At 45.5% G+C, this 21,214-nt stretch overlaps 1 protein-coding gene across 2 annotated transcripts in view; it reads left to right on the forward strand.

Moving 5' to 3' along the window:
- LOC110488871 (complexin-1) overlaps positions 1–21,214 on the forward strand; it is a 69,357-nt gene that overhangs the window by 37,453 nt on the left and 10,690 nt on the right. For both annotated transcript variants that reach the window (XM_021561308.2, XM_021561307.2), the window contains exon 3: positions 12,208–12,386. In XM_021561308.2, coding sequence (XP_021416983.1) covers positions 12,208–12,386 — 179 coding nt within the window. The remainder of the gene's footprint in view (positions 1–12,207; positions 12,387–21,214) is intronic.

Raw genomic sequence — 21,214 nt, forward strand, 5'->3', positions numbered from 1 at the left:
AGTTAAGGGAGTCTACGGCCTTGTTCGCCCTGGATGGTAGTCCTCTCCCCAGGATTCAGCGTGAGACGCTACCTTTAACCCTCACTGTTTCTGGTAATCATAGCGAAACCATTTCTTTTTTAATTTTTCGTTCACCTTTTACACCTGTTGTTTTGGGCCATCCCTGGCTAGTTTGTCATAATCCTTCCATTAATTGGTCTAGTAATTCTATCCTCTCCTGGAACGTCTCTTGTCATGTGAAATGTTTAATGTCTGCTATCCCTCCTGTTTCCTCTGTCTCTTCTTCACAGGAGGAGCCTGGTGATTTGACAGGGGTGCCGGAGGAATATCACGATCTGCGCACGGTGTTCAGTCGGTCCAGGGCCACCTCTCTTCCTCCACACCGGTCGTATGATTGTAGTATTGATCTCCTTCCGGGAACCACTCCCCCCCGGGGTAGACTATACTCTCTGTCGGCTCCCGAACGTAAGGCTCTCGAAGATTATTTGTCTGTTGCTCTTGCCGCCGGTACCATAGTCCCCTCCTCCTCTCCCGCCGGAGCGGGGTTTTTTTTTGTTAAGAAGAAGGACGGGTCCCTGCGCCCCTGCATAGATTATCGAGGGCTGAATGACATAACAGTGAAGAATCGTTATCCGCTTCCTCTTATGTCTTCAGCCTTCGAGATCCTGCAGGGAGCCAGGTTTTTCACTAAGTTGGACCTTCGTAACGCTTACCATCTCGTGCGCATCAGGGAGGGGGACGAGTGGAAGACGGCGTTTAACACTCCGTTAGGGCACTTTGAATACCGGGTTCTTCCTTTTGGCCTCGCTAACGCTCCAGCTGTCTTTCAGGCATTAGTCAATGATGTCCTGAGAGACATGCTGAACATCTTTGTTTTCGTTTACCTTGACGATATCCTGATTTTTTCACCGTCACTCCAGATTCATGTTCAGCACGTTCGACGTGTCCTCCAGCGCCTTTTAGAGAATTGTCTTTTTGTGAAGGCTGAGAAGTGCTCTTTTCATGCCTCCTCCGTCACATTTCTCGGTTCTGTTATTTCCGCTGAAGGCGTTAAGATGGATCCCGCTAAGGTCCAAGCTGTCATTGATTGGCCCGTCCCTAAGTCACGCGTCGAGTTGCAGCGCTTTCTCGGCTTCGCGAACTTCTATCGTCGTTTCATCCGTAATTTCGGTCAGGTGGCAGCCCCTCTCACAGCCCTTACTTCTGTCAAGACGTGCTTTAAGTGGTCCGTTTCCGCCCAGGGAGCTTTTGATCTCCTCAAGAATCGTTTTTCATCCGCACCTATCCTTGTTACACCTGACGTCTCTAGACAGTTCATTGTCGAGGTTGACGCGTCAGAGGTGGGCGTGGGAGCCATTCTTTCTCAGCGCTCCTTCTCTGACGACAAGGTCCACCCTTGCGCGTATTTTTCTCATCGCCTGTCGCCGTCGGAACGTAACTATGATGTGGGAAACCGCGAACTGCTCGCCATCCGGTTAGCCCTAGGCGAATGGCGACAGTGGTTGGAGGGGGCGACCATTCCTTTTGTCGTTTGGACTGACCATAGGAACCTTGAGTACATCCGTTCTGCCAAACGACTTAATGCGCGTCAGGCGCGCTGGGCGCTGTTTTTCGCTCGTTTCGAGTTCGTGATTTCTTATCGTCCGGGCTCTAAGAACACCAAGCCTGATGCTTTATCTCGTCTCTTCAGTTCTTCAGTAGCCTCCACTGACCCCGAGGGGATTCTCCCTGAGGGGCGTGTTGTCGGGTTGACTGTCTGGGGAATTGAGAGGCAGGTAAAGCAAGCACTCACTCAAACTCCGTCACCGCGCGCTTGTCCCAGGAACCTTCTTTTCGTTCCCGTTCCTACTCGTCTGGCCGTTCTTCAGTGGGCTCACTCTGCCAAGTTAGCCGGCCACCCTGGCGTTCGGGGTACGCTTGCTTCCATTCGCCAGCGCTTTTGGTGGCCCACCCGGGAGCATGACACGCGTCGCTTCGTGGCTGCTTGTTCGGTCTGCGCGCAGACTAAGTCCGGTAACTCTCCTCCTGCCGGCCGTCTCAGGCCGCTTCCCATTCCCTCTCGACCGTGGTCTCACATCGCCTTAGATTTTGTCACCGGACTGCCTTCGTCAGCGGGGAAGACTGTTATTCTTACGGTTGTCGACAGGTTCTCTAAGGCGGCTCATTTTATTCCCCTTGCTAAGCTTCCTTCTGCTAAAGAGACGGCACAAATCATCATCGAGAATGTTTTCAGAATTCATGGCCTTCCGTCAGACGTCGTTTCGGACAGAGGTCCGCAATTCACGTCTCAATTTTGGAGGGAGTTTTGCCGTTTGATTGGGGCTTCCGTCAGTCTCTCTTCCGGCTTTCACCCCCAGTCTAACGGTCAAGCAGAACGGGCCAATCAGACTATTGGTCGCATCTTACGCAGTCTTTCTTTTCGCAACCCTGCGTCTTGGTCAGAACAGCTCCCCTGGGCAGAATACGCCCACAACTCGCTTCCTTCGTCTGCGACCGGGCTATCTCCTTTTCAGAGTAGCCTCGGGTACCAGCCTCCGCTGTTCTCATCTCAGTTCGCCGAGTCCAGCGTCCCCTCCGCTCAGGCTTTTGTCCAACGTTGCGAGCGCACCTGGAAGAGGGTCAGGTCTGCACTTTGCCGTTATAGGGCGCAGACTGTGAGGGCTGCTAATAAGCGTAGAACTAAGAGTCCTAGATATTGTCGCGGTCAGAGAGTTTGGCTCTCCACTCAGAACCTTCCCCTTAAGACCACTTCTCGCAAGTTGACCCCGCGGTTCATTGGTCCGTTCCGTATTTCTCGGATCATTAATCCTGTCGCAGTTCGACTTCTTCTTCCGCGATATCTTCGTCGCGTCCACCCGGTCTTCCATGTCTCCTGTGTCAAGCCCGTTCTTCGCGCCCCCGCTCGTCTTCCCCCCCCCCCCCCCCATCCTTGTCGAGGGCGCACCCATCTACAGGGTCCGTAGGATTTTGGACATGCGTCCTCGGGGCCGTGGTCATCAGTACCTAGTAGATTGGGAGGGGTACGGTCCTGAGGAGAGGAGTTGGGTTCCCTCTCGGGACGTGCTGGACCGTGCGCTGATCGATGATTTCCTCCGTTGCCGCCAGGTTTCCTCCTCGAGTGCGCCAGGAGGCGCTCGGTGAGTGGGGGGGTACTGTCATGTACTGTCATGTTGTGTCTTGTTTCTGTCCTTTCCCTTCACCCTGTCTCCCTCTGCTGGTCGTTGTTAGGTTACCTTTTCTCCCCCTCTTTCCCCCAGCTGTGCCTTGTCTCCTCCTAACTACCTCGTCACCCCTTTTCCCACCTGTTCCCTTTTTCCCTCTGATTAGTCCTCTATATCTCTCTCTGTTTCTGCTCCTGTCTTTGTCGGATTCTTGTTTGTGTTGTTCATGCCTGAACCAGACTATCGTCATGTTTGCTGCAACCTTGTCCTGTCCTGTCGGAACCTGCCGGTCCATCTGAGCCTACGTTTTGTTTTGTTATTAAAGAAGCTCTGTTTACGTTAATTCGCTTTTGGGTCCTCATTCACGCACCGTAACAGCAAGGGCTAGGATGAAGTACATGTAATGCCTTTCGCTAGCCCAGGCATGACGAACACAGTTAAATACTGTGTTTGCTTTCTCTGAGTCAGGAGGAATCCTGGTAGATCCACTCAGACAGCATACAGGTCAAAAGGGGTGACTGGAGGGGAGAATGTTCACATCAACTTAACATCCATTTCCACACTATTGTCCTCCTGAAGTTCAAGTCTGGTATTGTGTCGGAAATATGCAACAGAAATGACATGCCAACTTGTCATTATGTTGATTTGATTAAAGCATAGATGATAGAAACGTCTTTCTGTATCAAAGTAGTATTGGATTATTTGATACTTGGGGTGCAAGTCAGACAGGAATTATAATTCAGTTATTTTAATATAAAAGTACACGATTCTTCCTCGAAGGAAAGGCATTCTGCAGACCTCTATTTTAGGTCAATTAGCTCCGGTTGCATTCCCTTGTCCTTCATAGATGCTTTAATTGTTTACCTATTATCTCATTGCAGCATGACATGTGTTAGCAGCAGACTGGCTGATTATATTTAGGCCTTGGTACCAAAATGAACGCTGAGGGATTTAAAGGTTCTAGCTGTGCCCTTTAACAACCCTGGAGCATTGGACTGAACAGATTTATCTTTAGAATGAATACAAAGGAGAAAACTATGTTAGCACACAGCATTAGATATTAATACATTTTGTTAATGTACGCTCTAATCTGTACTATACTGCTGTTCTCTGTAGAGGGCTACTTTATGCCCCATTTGAGTTTGGAAATGTTTTGTCTAAAGGGTATAGTGCCCTTCAGCTGCATAGTTCCAGCCTGTCACATTGTGTCTCGTTCAGTCTGGCTGAACCCTCTCATCTTCCTGCATCTCCTCAGAACTGAAGGCTCTTGTTAAGCACAAAGCTTGTAAAAGTCACCGAACACAGACTTTTATTCAGCATTTACTCAGCGTGGTGTTTAAGTTTATCTCACATCCTGTGAAGTGGGCCCTCTTGACTCCTCAGTTACCTCAGTATCAGTGGGTTGGTGTTCTCCGCCTCGCTGCCGTCCATGACCGTTTACCCAGTGACACAAGCATTATAACTTATGAAGGTCCGCAATGGTCTTCTGTGATCTCTGGCAGGCAACCAAGTGAACCACCCCGGACTGCCCATGGTTGCTACAGCACGCTCCACTAAAGACAGTGCTTATCTGAGGAAGCAGAGAAAATCCATCAGCCCTAAACTCTATTTTAAGGCAGCAAGTGGTACTGTAGGCCTACTCCTCCTATGATTGTGGTGAAAAGAGTATACAACTGTCCAAATGACATCATCATTGTGCGCCATATAGATTCTGTCTATATGCCCCCTTCAACAATACTAGATGTATTCCCCTACACACTCATACCACTGTGGGTGAATCCTACTTTATTGCAAATGTTACTCTTGGTTGTGGTATACAGTGAACCATGGGTGATCTGTGTCCTCTGCAGGTAGATTGGTGTGAGCCTCACGGTGATGCATGCGTTCGGTCCTGCTCGCTCATCTCCACACTGAAAGTCTGTGAGCTGCAGTCCAACAATAATGACGGAGAATGGGTGATAAAACGCAGCAATGTTGAACCTCCGGCCTCCGTTTTCCGTCTTCCCACGGGAGATCTACTTAGATATGGTGGCTCAGCCGCCCTGTTCCTCCCCCATCCCCCTTCACCAACACATAAAAACCCCCAGTCTCATTACCGCCTGTCTGCAGGCCAAATCCCTCAGCCCTTGGGGCCCTTTTATATTGTCGTCGTCGTCGTCGTCCCCCCCCCCCCCCATTCAGCCACCACCGATAGATATATAATTCCAGATTATACCTTTGCACGCTGTTATGGTTTTGGGAGCTGCATCACTGGGTGGGAATTGGTGGATGTGTGTGGGGAGGCAAACTATTCTGCTGGGGAGTAGAGATTAAGTGGAGAATTGATCTAGCTCTTGAAATCCACGTGAAAAAGCAAACTACTTCCCTGTGGTCAGTGTTTTTTATTTATTTATTTAATCAACCAAGCTATTTCTTTGCTGTTTGAACAAACTGCTGTGTGCTTTAGGTTGGTGCCTGCTATGTGTCTAGCTATGCAAAGACCGTTGCTTTCACAATATCCTACCACCTGACCCTTCTTGAGAGGTAGCTTGAAGGAACAGCACAGTATTGCTGCACCCAAAGCATGACGTTCTATGGAAGATCCTTACTGTCATAGTTGTCTATCACTATGTAACAATGAACCACATTTTGGAAGTAGCAAGACTCTCTGCAGGATTCCTACTGTTCAAATAATAGATTTAATAATAATAGATTTATACAGTTCTTTTCATTACAGTAAATAAAGAATCTCAAAACAAAACCAAAATGAAGTTACTAATTATTAATGAAGATATATATAGTTCATGTGGGGCTAGATCGAGGGTCATGTGAAGGGTGACAGATGGAGGAGAAGGAACACACAGTCCTTGAGCTGGTCCCGCTGCTCCCCGCAAACGCCACCTGTGTCTGGGCTCGGCAGGGGCCGCCGTCACCGCCCTCGCAGTCCTTCAGAAAGGACAGCAACCTTCTTACACACGGACACGCACACGCACAGGCACACACACACACACACACACATAAAAGAACACACACACACATAAAAGAACACACAGAAATGTTTTATATTTAACCTTTATTTAACTAGGCAAAGCAGTTAAGAACAAATTCTTACAATGACGGCCTACTGACATAAAGGAACACACAGACATAAAGGAACACACAGACATAAAGGAACACACAGACGTAAAGGAACACACAGACTTAAAGGAACACACAGACTTAAAGGAACACACAGACATAAAGGAACACAAAGACATAAAGGAACACACAGACATAAAAGAACACACAGACATAAAGGAACACACACCATAAAAGAACACACAGACATAAAAGAACACACAGACATAAAGGAACACACAGACATAAAGGAACACACAGACATAAAGGAACACACAGACATAAAGGAACACACAGACATAAAGGAACACACAGACATAAAAGAACACACAGACATAAAGGAACACACAGACATAAAGGAACACACAGACATAAAGGAACACACAGACATAAAGGAACACACAGACATAAAGGAACACACAGACATTCACACTTAGTGGTGCATATACAGTGCTATCGGAAAGTATTCAGAGCCCTTGAGTTTTTCCACATTTTGTTATGTTACAGCCTTATTTCAAAATTGATTTTATTTTTAAACAATCCACAGCATTCTACACACAATATCCCATAATGACAAAGCAAAAACAGGTTTCTAGAACATTTAGCAAATGTATTAAACAGAAATGCCTTAATTACATAAGTATTCAGACCGTTTGCTATGAGACTCGAAATTGAGCTCAAGCGCATCCTGTTTCCACTGATCATCCCTGAGCTGTTTCTACAACTTAGTTGGAGTCCACCTGTGGTAAAATCAATTGATTGGACATGCTTTGGAAAGGCACACTCCTGTCTATATAAGGTCCCTTAGTTGAAGGTGCATGTCAGAGAAAAAAACAAGCCATGAGGTCGAAGGAATTGTCCTTAGAGCTCCGAGACAGCATTGTGTCGAGGTACAGATCTGGGGAAGGGTACCACAACATTTCTGCAGAATTGACGGTCCCTAAGAACACAGAGGCCTCCATTATTCTTAAATTGAAGAAGTTTGGAACCACAAAGATTCTTCCTATAGCTGGCCTCCCTGCCAAATTAGCAATCGGGGGAGAAGGGCCTTGGTCAGGCAGGTGACCAAGAACCCGATGGTCACACTGACAGAGCTCCAGAGTTCCTCTGTGGAGATGGGAGAACTTTCCAGAAAGACAACCATCTCTGCAGCACTCCACAAATCAGGCCTTTAGGGTAGAGTGGCCAGACGGAAGCCACTCCTAAGTAAAAGGCATGACTGCCCGCTTGTATTTTGCCAAAGGGCACCTAAAGACTCTCAGACCATGAGAAACAAGATTCTCTGTTCTGATGAAACTAAGATTGAACTCTTTGGCCTGGATGCCAAGCGTTACATCTGGAGGAAGCCTGGCACCATCCCTATGGTGAATCATGGGGGTGGCAGGATCATGCTGTGGAGATGTTTTTCAGCGGCAGGGACTGGGAAACTAGTCAGGATCGAGGCAAAGGATGGATGGGGTAAAGTACAGATGGATCCTTGATGAAAACCTGCTCCAGAGCGCTCAGGTCCTCAGACATGGGGCGAAGGTTCACCTTCCAACAGGACAACGACCCTAAGCACACAGCCAAGACAACGCAGGAGTGGCTTTGGGACAAGTCTATGAATGTCCTTGAGTTGCCCAGCCAGAGCCTGGACTTGAACCCAATCTGAAAATACCTGTGCAGCAGTGCTCCCTATTCAACCTGACAGAGCTTGAGAGGATCTGCACAGAAGAATGTGAGAAACTCCCCAAATACAGGTGAGCCAAGCTTGTAGCGTCACACCCAAGAAAACTCGATGCTGTAATCGCTGCCAAAGGTGCTTCAACAAAGTACTGAGTAAAGGGTCTGAATACTTTTGTAAATGTAATATTTCCATATATTTTATTTTTTATAAATGTGCAAAAATGTCTTAAACCTGTTTTCTCTTTGTCATTATGGGGTATTGTGTGTAGATTGATGACGGGAAAAATTGTTTTAATATATTTTAGAATAAGGCTGTGATGTGACAAAATGTGGAAAAAGTCAAGGGGTCTGAATACTTTCTGAATGCACTGTACATGGACAGGAGTGCCATTGGCAGGAACGGAGAATCCCACACAACCCACTCACAAACACATACATAGTCACATTCTGACAAGAGTGGTACATTTTGTTCTCTGCCAGTAACACCCACACAGAGCCACCTCCAAACACCCACACACAACAGGAGGTTGGGGGGTACCTTAATTGGGGAGGACGAGCTCGTGGTAATGGCTGGAGCGAAATTGGTTGAATTGTATCAAATATATCAAACATGTGTTTCCATGTGTTTATTCCATTCCATTTGCTCCATTCCGGTCATTATTTTGAGCCGTCCTCCCCTCAACAGCCTCTTCTGCCACACACACACACAAGCAAAAGACAGCTACTGTGTACTCACATGCACACGCACACGCACACACACACACACACACACACACACACACACACACACACACACACACACACACACACACACACACACACACACACACACACTCACACTCACACTCACACTCTGTCAAGTGTGCCATTTCATCCACTCTTCCAATCACTCTCATACTCTCCACCAAGTCCACTGCATGCCACTACATTTTAGGCCAACACGTGACCTTGCTCATCCACAACTTCAAATTCTCCTGATCCCTTTCAATTTCAACTCTTTGTGCATGATGCACACTCACTCCTTTCACCATTAAAAAATGGCCCTCTGGACTGAACTGAGGAGACCCTTTTAAGCTCTGTTGAGTTGACGCCCGTTAGCGCCTGTTAGCTAGCCTCAACACACAGACTCCTCTCAGTAAATGCGGCCGAAAGGCCTCAGCAACCAGACCATTTCCATTAGCACTTAGGCTACACAGCTGGTAGGGAGTGGCACCACTAGGACTAAAGGGATGGTGGCTGTCTCATGCTGTTCCGCTGCAACTTTGTCACAATCAGATGAGCTAATTGGCCTGGGGAGCTGAGATTAAGCGTACGGTGTAATGGGAGAAGAGGAACAGAACAGCGTTGCTAAGAGAAAATGGTGTTAATTAAAGGCCGATAACGTTCAGATGCCATCGTCAACAGTAATAAAGACAAGCAAGGCTGAGAATATACAGTATACCTATGAAAGTTGTTTTGTCGGAAGCCAGGGTTTCCATGTAGGTTTTTTGACTTATTAACAGCCAAGGGCCAGGAAAGGGCCATATTGTGTGAAATCAATTCTAATTACAACATTGCACACACAGAGATGGTAAAACCATGACAAAATAATGTACTTAGGATTTAACTGGACTGTGTGATAGAGTTGTCTGTCACTATGTAACAATGAACCACATGTTGGAAGTAGCAAGACTCTGCAGGATTTCTATTTTTCAGATGATGATAATAATACAAATAATAATAATAGTAGATTTATAGAGTTATTTTCATTACAGTACATGAAGAATCTCAAAACAAATGTGTGTGCAAGTTGGAAACATCTTCCCAGGCGTCTGGCAACCGCGGAGAGTGTTCACTCACACGTCTGTGGCTCCACACACGCTGGAGGGAGATCAGTGACAGTGGCGCTTACCTTGTAGAGAAGTTCAATACATTGTTGAGACGGGATATTCTTTATTCTGACCTTGAGTGAAAATATTAGTTAGAGTGAAATATTTGTTCCCCGCGATGCCTCAATGTTTTTTTGTCCTTTGTCGAATGATCTTCGTAGAAGTCACTGCAACGAGTCTGCTCTTCAATACAGCTCATCACAGCCTTGCCTTTCATCAGCTCTCTAAAAGTAACTGTTTTCTTCAGCCGTGAATGTATTACATTATAAGGGTTTTTTGTAGAAAGGTCAATCGTTTTATGGCCTCATTCAGATTTAGCTTTGTATTCAGCTTGCTTCCAAATGGCTTACATTTAAAGACACAATGTAACATCACACCCCACTCATTATACAATGAATACAGTGGACCACAATTGGAAATGGAAGCATCTAAGGGTTACAATATTATAGGTGGGGGGATTGTGCCATTTTGAACAGATAATTTTTCATTACAAATCTATGTGGTCTCCAATGCTAAGGAGAGAAACTCCATTTAATTTAATTCACCACTATTTCCCCCCTACGTGTAACGTATCATCAAAATTGGTGTTCAATGGCACGTTATCTGACATCCACTGTAGAATGAAACTGTTAAGACTGATGTGTAAAGCAACGAGGAGACCTCAAATGACCCTTTGTGAGATGTCGACAAAACCTAGTCCTAGTCGTTTGTTTGCTATGCTAACTCGCTAATGAAACACCACATTTGACAGTGTGTTTATGAATTAACGTTCTCTTCTCAGGACGAGGTGCTGTAGTCTTGCCTAATTCCTGCTTGCCAGCATCAGAATGCATGGTGGAGAGTAACCAGCGACCCCGAAGGTCATGGCAGGCAATCTCATACATTTCGGGTTGAAACCAGATGGCCGTGTGTTCTCTTCCTCCTCTGGAGAGCTAGGTGCAGCCTGGCTTGTCGGAACTTTGCACAGATTGGATCAAGACAGCGGGACTAATGCTGAAAGAGTAAGCCTTTTGGACCGGGAAAGGTTTGTGAAGGATGGGGTGTGGTGGAGCCATCTCCACTGCATCTTCCTCTGTCATCAGGGAGGCCCAGTTCTCATTAAAATACATTTCAAGCGAGTTGGGGCATGAGCGGTGTGGTGTGTGAGGGTGTCTGGGTATCCATGGGCGGCCGTGAGAGAGAGAGCGAGAGCACAGGCATGGGTCCAGCTGTTGGAGGAGAGTATGTGAAGTTTCCGTCCTGAATACACAATGTCTCATGCCTCGACATGCTCCGTGTCAGACCTCGATGTGAGGAGAATACACATTGGAGCAGCCCTCTGCAATCTGACTCTCACTCTAAATGTAGTATTCGACTTTTACATCTTTTAAAGTGTTAGGTAGACATTCTTTAATCTATTATTCGTGAGTGTATTTTGCTGAAATGTGTGGTCTTGATTTTAGGAAAATACACAAGCATCCTTCTCAGGGACATCAAAAAGGTGGCAAAGTGGATTTGTTTAATTTTACAGTGTAAGTGATCTGATTGTCCTAGTGTGATTTTTTTGTCATAATGCTCAGAGCAGCTGGCATAGTGTCAGTTTTGCAGGTTAAGCAAACCGCTTAATCATGACGAGGGGAACACTTTCCAAAAAGTTGGGAAGGAAAACATGCTCAAGTCCCAGATGTGACCTATATGACCTGTCACCACTTACAACTACTTCAGCCAAATGTCTGCACGGAATTAACCATTCGATGTTAATCAACTCCCCTCTTTTATAATAACTGCCTGCGTTTTTGTCTTCATGTTCTCTTTTCCTTCCCAATAGTCCAAAGTTTCGACATACAGTATGTAAATGTCCATCTGCTTGGTCAATGCAGAGTATGCATGAGCAATTGGTCTCTGAGGTAATGCCTATTCACTTGGCTTTTGGCAAGCCTGTCCAGCCTCTTTTCACTTCGGAATAGAAGTGATCCAGTGACGCACTCCAGGGCTACGGTATATTCCGTAATGAAATCCAGATGTCATTGAATAAGACTTCATTGAATAAGACTTCTCTGTGCTCTTTTTTTTCTAGCATATCTAACAAGCCCAGCCAGGGGTAGAGATCAATGAGAGGATGTCCTATTATCTGCTTATTATCAGCTATCTTCAAATCCTGCCACAGAACTCCAAGCCATAAAAAAAGACCTTTGTTCTCAAGTCTTGACCCACTGTCCAGTTGGAACATTTGTGTGTAGCTCAGCCTCTGACAGAGATAGCCATGGCCGAAGAGTCCAACGCAAAGCGCATCAAAAGGAAATAATTTAGAGGGTCTTTAAATGGGTTCACGTTCGGAGTTGTTGTTTCCTCTGTTGTTCAATACTGTACTGTGGGTCCCCTCATAACAGACCCATGACTGACATGTCTTCCCCCCCCCCTTTCGTTCACCTCTAAAGGAGCTACCAAAGACATGGGGAAAATGCTGGGTGGGGAAGAGGCTGAGAAGGATCCTGATGCGGAGAAAAAGGAGGAGGAAAGACAAGAGGCACTTCGGCAACAGGAAGAGGAGAGGAAGGCAAAATATGCAAAAATGGAATCGGAGAGAGAAAACGTCAGACAGGGCATCAGGGATAAGGTAAAAATGTAATCCTGTTAAATTATGAATCTTATTTAAATATATTCAATCCCATTGCAAGTTTCATACTCACATGTGATTGCCTCCCGAAGCAAAACTCATGCATACATTATCGATGTGTGTGTGTTTATATGTATGTCTGTCTGTCTGTGCATAAACAAACAATGCACTATGCTTGTTGAATTCCTATTTGATAATTATTTCCATGTCATCCAATGTTGAAAATCTGGTAGCTTGGTTCAGTAGCGGTGTCTTTTGAGCCTGGCAAGAAAAGAGTGACTTGATATAACCTCAGAGAAACATGCTTTAGAGTTGGAGAAGTAGCCGTGAGCTTGAGTGAGTCATGAGAGCCCTTGCTTTGAGAGAGACAGAAATGACAAAGTGCAGCTTCAGCAAGTGTTGGAAACCAAAGACTGTGGAGACTGACTAAATGTCTTCTTAGCAAAGACTAATTTCTCAAGCAAGATTTTATCTAGGACTGCCTGGGAGTGGTCTGAGTGGGGAGGGGAAAACTGAAAACGAGCTGTTATTGGCAGAGGATTGGAACTCTTTCTTATTGGTCTATTAAAGTGGAACTGACAGCATTTTAGCAATATGAAATCTTATTCAAATCTGTTCATATAGAGCCCCAGGAAGAATATGACAAGCAAGCACTCATGGTCATTTTCATGTATTTCAAAATGTAATGTTAAAATTCTCTAGCAATATAGAGTGGGAAAGCAGCCATGCGCTAAGACAGTTAAAACCATCGGTCTTGTCCAGGAGTCTACATGGACCGATGCACCATAGCCAATCAGAGCTACAGTAGACCTATATGCAAATAATGAATTTGGTACACTGGCCATTTATTTAACCAGGCACGTCAGTTAAGAACAAATTCTTATTTTCAATGACGGCCTAGGAACAGTGGGTTAAATGCCTTGTTCAGGGACAGAACGACATATTTTTACCTTGTTGGGGATTCGATCTTAAAACCTTTCGTTTACTAGGCCAATGCTCTAACCACTAGGCTACCTGCCGCCCCATAACTCACTTTGAACTAGACTGTGTTTACAGGCAACAGGGTGAGTTTAGATCATTAGAACGCATTCGCCAAAATACACCTGAATGGATTTCTGCAAATACATAAACACCACGGGAGTCCTATTCATCAAACAACCAAGAAAAAGGTAGGCTCTCTGTCCCTCGGTTGCCTATGCACATCAATAATAACAACAATATCAACAAATAATGCTAGCCAGAGCAAGATTGGCTAAAATCGAACGAGGGAACATTATTTAAACCCTCAAACCTTTTTTAAATCTAGTTGACCATCAAAATTGCACAGATAAACAATTGGGAATAGTAGACTGCTCGTCCTTCTGCAGCTTGCCTGCCAAGGCATGCTTGTCTTAACCCACCTTTTGACAACTGAATGGGAACTTGCCTGCCCATTTGATCGATGTCAAATGCATTTGATTGACAACAAAGACATGTGCTAACTGTGGATATCGTTCAAGTTCAGTATAGCAAGCTAGTTACAGTAGTAAAGCGATTCACATTTCATGCTAGCTAACCATGACACCTGCATCTCTAGCTGTAGCAACTGAAAAATTATATGCATGCAACTGCAAACCCAATGGCCCTTTATAATGTCTGTATATAGCATTTTAACATTAAAATAAAATATACATTATATTTGTCCAGCCTTTACTGCTATGTTTGCAGATGTGCAGAATATGCTCCAACTCTAATCAAAAAGTATGTAATAACTCCAAATAACAAAAACGTAGCAAGATTGTTGCAACATTTAAACTTAAAACTAGTTTTATTTTTTTGCACCGCTCCGGTGCGGCCAGGCTAGGCTACTGATCAATTGTTGCTGTAATAGGCCTCCGTGTTTCTCCTTTGCATGGTGTTTTGTTGCAGGTTTAGTTTTTAGATGATTAATTGTCAAGCTTTAAAATACGAAGACAGACTGCAACATTTTAGGAGCCGAGCTAGGACTGTGGCGTGTGTCTGTACACTTTCCCTCCGCTGCGCGCTGTAAACGGGACACATGGAAGCAGTGCAATTGAAGTTGAATTCACCAATGCGAGCGCATCAGGCTGTAATTTAATAAAGTAGATGACTCAACAACCGTTGACTCATTTATACTCGTTTGTGTGTCCTATTCAGCCCACTGGCCTTGTCTGACACATGTGCATTAGCTTATTAGCCACGTTATGACAGACTTGTGTTCATTGCCCTTGCTAGTTTGATTGTATTGACATTTCCAGCCTTAGTCGTCCGTTTTTGTTTAAAAAATGGAGTCAATAAAACTGAGCAGTGCATGCCAAATGGCAGCAAGCAATGTACCAGGCCAGCGGTGATTTACAACCTGATAGCAATATTTCTTGCACTACCTAGAAATGTATTGTGGTGAATTATAGTAATCATGGATTTAACTGCATCCATCTATTCTGCCAACAATGCCTTAATGTACATGGATCAAATATAAACTATATTTTAACAACTTATAAAGTTGGTTTTGAAGCATAAACTGGGAATTTTATATTTTGGACTGATATGATTGTCTGTTTGTTTCATACCTCCAAAGTAGTTAAAACACTATCACCAGGCAGGCCAAAACTCCATCCCACCAAAATAGGCATCACTTTCAGGCATTATCATTTTAACAATTTCACAGTATTATTACAACCTCATAGTGTGAAAATATACACTGAATGTGCAAAACATTAAGGACACCTTCCTAATATTTAGTTGCTCCCCCACTTTTGCCCTCAGAACAGCCTCGATTTGTCGTGGCATGGACTCAAAGGTGTCAAAAGCGTTCCACAGGAATGCTGGCCCATGTTGACTCCAATGCTTCCCACAGTTGTGTCAAGTTGGCTGGATGTCCTTTGGGTGGTGAACCATTATTGATACACACGGGAAACTATTGATCATGAATAACCCAGCAGTATTGCAGTTCTTGACACAAACCAGTGCGTCCAGTACCTACCCAATTCAAAAGCACTTAAATCTTTAGTCTTGCCCATTGTTACAAACCGGCTCGTAGACCATAAAAAAGACAGAGAAAACACGGAGATAAATAAATAACCTAAATATATTTATTACACAAAGTAAACTATGTACAAGTAACAGTGGTGTGTGTAGTGGATGCATGCATAGATGGGGATAATGAGGGGTGTTGAGAGGTGCCAAAACAAATGAACACAAAGAAGCCCCAAAATGTCACAACAAAAACAACAGTGTGTCTGCGTGGAGAGAGTCTCCTTGATGTATGGGGGGGGAAAAACAAGAGCAGAGAGAAAGAATACGGTAGACAGAATGGGAGAGTCTTTCACAACCCCTGTTTCTCTGTAGAAACTCTATACAGTGCATTCGGAAAGTATGTAGACCTCTTTTCATGTTCCACATTGCTACATTACAGCCTTATTCTAAAATGGATTAAATAAAATACAAATCTACACACAATACCCCGTAATGATAAAGTGAAAACAGGTTTAGAAATGTTAGTTAATTTATTAAAAATAAACAGAAATATCTTATTTACATAAGTACTCAGACCCTTTGCTATGAGACTGGACATTGAGCTCGGGTGCATCCTGTTTCCATTGATCCTTGAGCTTTTTTTACAACTTGATTTTAGACTACCTGTGGTAAATTCAATTGATTGGACATGATTTGGAAAGGCAGTTGGTCCCACAGTTGACAGAAAAAAACAAGGCCATGAGGTCGAAGGAATGGTCCGTAGAGCTCCGTGACAGGACTGTGTTGAAGCACAGATCTGGGGAAGGGTTCAAAAACATTTATCCAGCATTGAAGGTCCCCAAAAACACAGTGGCCTCCATTCTTTCTAGAGCTGGCCACTTGGGGGAGAAGGCCCTTGGCCTCCCTGACCAAGAATCTGATGGTCACTGACAGAGCTCTAGAGTTCCTCTGTGGAGATGTGAGAACCTTCCAGAAGAACAACCATCCCTGCAGCACTCCACGAATCAGGCCTTTATGGTAGAGTGGCCAGACTGAAGTCACTACTTTGTAAAAGGCACATGACAGCCCACTTGGAGTTTGCCAAAAGGCACCTAAAGACTCTCAGACCATGAGAAACAAGATTCTCTGTTCTGATGAAACCAAGATTGATCTATTTGGCATGAATGCCAAGCGTCACGTCTGGAGGAAACCCTACGGTGAAGCATGGTGGTGTCAGCATCATGCTGTGGGGATGTTTTCCAGCGGCAGTGACTGGGAGACTAGTCAGGATCGAGGCAAAGAGGAACGGAGCAAAGTACAGAGAGATCCTTGATGAAAACCTGCTCCAGAGCGCCCAGGACCTCAGACTGGGGCAAAGTTTCACCTTCCAATGAGACACAAACACAAAATATTCCTTTCATCCTCGCATGTGAAGATGACAGTCCTCTTCAGCCATCCCACCAGCGGTGCACAGGCACTGCCGGAAACCACACACACATAAGACAACAGGGACTGAGGTGGCCTGGGTGAACCCCAGTCATCACAGAGCACTGCCAGAAGTCAGTGCACACCAAATCAAATCAAAAATCAAATCAAATCAAATTTGATTTGTCACATACACATGGTTCGCAGATGTTAGTGCGAGTGTAGCGAAATGCTTGTGCTTCTAGTTCCGACAATGCAGTAATAACCAACAAGTAATCTAGCTAACAATTCCAAAACTACTACCTTATAGACACAAGTGTAAGGGGATAAAGAATATGTACATAAAGATATATGAATGAGTGATGGTACAGAGCGGCATAGGCAAGATACAGTAGATGGTATTGAGTGCAGTATATACATATGAGATGAGTATGTAAACAAAGTGGCATAGTTAAAGTGGCTAGTGATACATGTATTACATAAGGATGCAGTAGATGATATAGAGTACAGTATATACATATACATATGAGATGAGTAATGTAGGGAACATTATATTAGGTAGCATTGTTTAAAGTGGCTAGTGATATATTTTACATCATTTCCCATCAATTCCCATTATTAAAGTGGCTGGAGTTGAGTCAGTGTGTTGGCAGCAGCCACTCAATGTTAGTGGTGGCTGTTTAACAGTCTGATGGCCTTGAGATAGAAGCTGTTTTTCAGTCTCTCGGTCCCAGCTTTGATGCACCTGTACTGACCTCGCCTTCTGGATGATAGCGGGGTGAACAGGCAGTGGCTCGGGTGGTTGCTGTCCTTGATGATCTTTATGGCCTTCCTGTGACATCGGGTGGTGTAGGTGTCCTGGAGGGCAGGTAGTTTGCCCCCGGTGATGCGTTGTGCAGACCTCACTACCCTCTGGAGAGCCTTACGGTTGTGGGCGGAGCAGTTGCTGTACCAGGCGGTGATACAGCCCGACAGGATGCTCTCGATTGTGCATCTGTAGAAGTTTGTGAGTGCTTTTGGTGATAAGCCAAATTTCTTCAGCCTCCTGAGGTTGAAGAGGCGCTGTTGCGCCTTCTTCACGATGCTGTCTGTGTGGGTGGACCAATTCAGTGTGTCTGTGATGTGTACGCCGAGGAACTTAAAGCTTACTACCCTCTCCACTACTGTTCCATCGATGTGGATAGGGGGGTGTTCCCTCTGCTGTTTCCTGAAGTCCACAATCATCTCCTTAGTTTTGTTGACGTTGAGTGTGAGGTTATTTTCCTGACACCACACTCCGAGGGCCCTCACCTCCTCCCTGTAGGCCGTCTCGTCGTTGTTGGTAATCAAGCCTACCACTGTTGTGTCGTCCGCAAACTTGATGATTGAGTTGGAGGCGTGCGTGGCCACGCAGTCGTGGGTGAACAGGGAGTACAGGAGAGGGCTCAGAACGCACCCTTGTGGGGCCCCAGTGTTGAGGATCAGCGGGTTGGAGATGTTGTTGCCTACCCTCACCACCTGGGGGCGGCCCGTCAGGAAGTCCAGTACCCAGTTGCACAGGGCGTGGTCGAGACCCAGGGTCTCGAGCTTGATGACGAGCTTGGAGGGCACTATGGTGTTAAATGCCGAGCTGTAGTCGATGAACAGCATTCTCACATAGGTATTCCTCTTGTCCAGATGGGTTAGGGCAGTGTGCAGTGTGATTGAGATTGCATCGTCTGTGGACCTATTTGGGCGGTAAGCAAATTGGAGTGGGTCTAGGGTGTCAGGTAGGGTGGAGGTGATATGGTCCTTGACTAGTCTCTCAAAGCACTTCATGATGACGGAAGTGAGTGCTACAGGGCAGTAGTCGTTTAGCTCAGTTACCTTAGCTTTCTTGGGAACAGGAACAATGGTGGCCCTCTTGAAGCATGTGGGAACAACAGACTGGGATAGGGATTGATTGAATATGTCCGTAAACACACCAGCCAGCTGGTCTGCGCATGCTCTGAGGGCGCGGCTGGGGATGCCGTCTGGGCCTGCAGCCTTGCGAGGGTTGACACGTTTAAATGTTTTCCTCACGTCGGCTGCAGTGAAGGAGAGTCCGCATGTTTTAGTTGCGGGCAGTGTCAGTGGCACTGTATTGTCCTCAAAGCGGGCAAAAAAGTTATTTAGTCTGCCTGGGAGCAAGACATCCTGGTCCGTGACGGTGCTGTTTCTCTTTTTGTAATCCGTGATTGACTGTAGACCCTGGCACATACCTCTTGTGTCTGAGCCGTTGAATTGAGATTCTACTTTGTCTCTATACTGACGCTTAGCTTGTTTGATTGCCTTGCGGAGGGAATAGTTACACTGTTTGTATTCTATCATGTTTCCAGTCACCTTGCCCTGATTAAAAGCAGTGGTTCGCGCTTTCAGTTTCACGCGAATGCTGCCATCAATCCATGGTTTCTGGTTTGGGAATGTTTTAATCGTTGCTATGGGAACGACATCTTCAACGCACATTCTAATGAACTCGCACACCGAATCAGCGTATTCGTCAATGTTGTCGTCTGACGCAATACGGAACATATCCCAGTCCACGTGATGGAAGCAGTCTTGGAGTGTGGAATCAGATTGGTCGGACCAGCGTTGAACAGACCTCAGCGCGGGAGCTTCTTGTTTTAGTTTCTGTCTGTAGGCAGGGATCAACAAAATGGAGTCATGGTCAGCTTTTCCGAAAGGAGGACGGGGCAGGGCCTTATATGCGTCGCGGAAGTTGGAATAGCAATGATCCAAGGTTTTTCCCGCCCTGGTTGCGCAATCGATATGCTGATAAAATTTAGGGAGTTGTTTTCAGATTAGCCTTGTTAAAATCCCCAGCTACAATGAATGCAACTTCCGGATATATGGATTCCAGTTTGCAAAGAGTCAAATAAAGTTAGTTCAGAGCCATCGATGTGTCTGCTTGGGGGGGAATATACATGGCTGTGACTATAATCGAAGAGAATTCCCTTGGTAGATAATGCGGTCTACATTTGATTGTGAGGAATTCTAAATCAGGTGAACAGAAGGACTTGAGTTCCTGTATGTTGTTTTGGCCACACCATGTCACGTTAACCATAAAGCATACGCCCCCGCCCCTCTTCTTACCAGAAAGATGTTTGTTTCTGTCGGCGCGATGCGTGGAGAAACCCGCTGGCTGCACCGCCTCCGATAGCGTCTCTCCAGTGAGCCATGTTTCCGTGAAGCAAAGAACGTTACAGTCTCTGATGTCCCTCTGGAATGCTACCCTTGCTCGGATTTCATCAACCTTGTTGTCAAGAGACTGGACATTGGCGAGGAGAATGCTAGGGAGTGGTGCACGATGTGCCCGTCTCCGGAGTCTGACCAGAAGACCGCTTCGTTTTCCCCTTTTTCGAAGTCGTTTTTTGGGGTCGCTGGCTGGAATCCATTCCGTTGTCCTGGGTGAAAGGCAGAACACAGGGTCCGCTTCACGAAAGTCATATTCTTGGTCGTACTGATGGTGAGTTGACGCTGATCTTATGTTCAGTAGTTCTTCTCGACTGTATGTAATGAAACCTAAGATGACCTGGGGTACCAATGTAAGAAATAACACGTAAAAAAACAAAAAACTGCATAGTTTCCTAGGAACGCGAAGCGAGGCGGCCATCTCTGTCGGCGCCGGATGTCCCACCATGTCCAAACACTAGGTCATTTGTAATTAAACCTGTGAAACCTAATCATGGCAACCCCTCCTCCCAATCCTTATGCATCTCTGTACAATAAGCTTTAAAAGACTTAAGGGCGCTCCAGCGCTCCTTAACTCTGCGTGTGATAGGCCCTAACCAAATTGTGTTTAATATGGAGCTGTTGGAGAACCTGACCAAACAGACCATCTGGATATCCTTTTGGATTCCAAACAGCGGGATAAACTGAGTCAAAGCTTTTAGCATGAACTTAATTGTGATAGACCAGAGACGATAGGCAGCAGGAAACCTAGTGGTCTAACACATCACAGTGAACAGGTAACTACTACCATTCTTAGAGCGAGGCAAAGGGCCAACACAGTGAACAATCAGATACTCAAAAGGCCGGCTGACTATGGGAATAGGATACAGCGGTACCGGCTTAATAGCTTGATTAGTTTACCCGTTAATTGACAGGTTGATGAATGTAGAAACATCCCTCTTTAACTTAGACCAAAAGAAATGTCTAAGTATGCGATTGTAGGTTTTCCTCATGCCCAGATGTCCAGGAGCATTGTCCTGGGACAACATCCTGACTAATAGCCTCCCCCACGAAACTACTATGAGGCACCCATTCTCTCATCAGGACATCATCCTGGAGAAAATAGCCATGGACGACATCTCCTAACTGTTTCACGGGCACAATTTGGTCATACAACTTTGTTCAACCCGATTTCCCAAATTAAAACACTATTCCCTGAATCAGTCTCAGCAGAGAAGGGTAACACAGACAAACAACCCAGAGGCACCTGTGTCCCTCAG

The sequence above is a fragment of the Oncorhynchus mykiss genome, chromosome 14 (genome assembly GCF_013265735.2).
Source record: "Oncorhynchus mykiss isolate Arlee chromosome 14, USDA_OmykA_1.1, whole genome shotgun sequence".
In the NCBI taxonomy this organism is placed as follows: domain Eukaryota; kingdom Metazoa; phylum Chordata; class Actinopteri; order Salmoniformes; family Salmonidae; genus Oncorhynchus; species Oncorhynchus mykiss.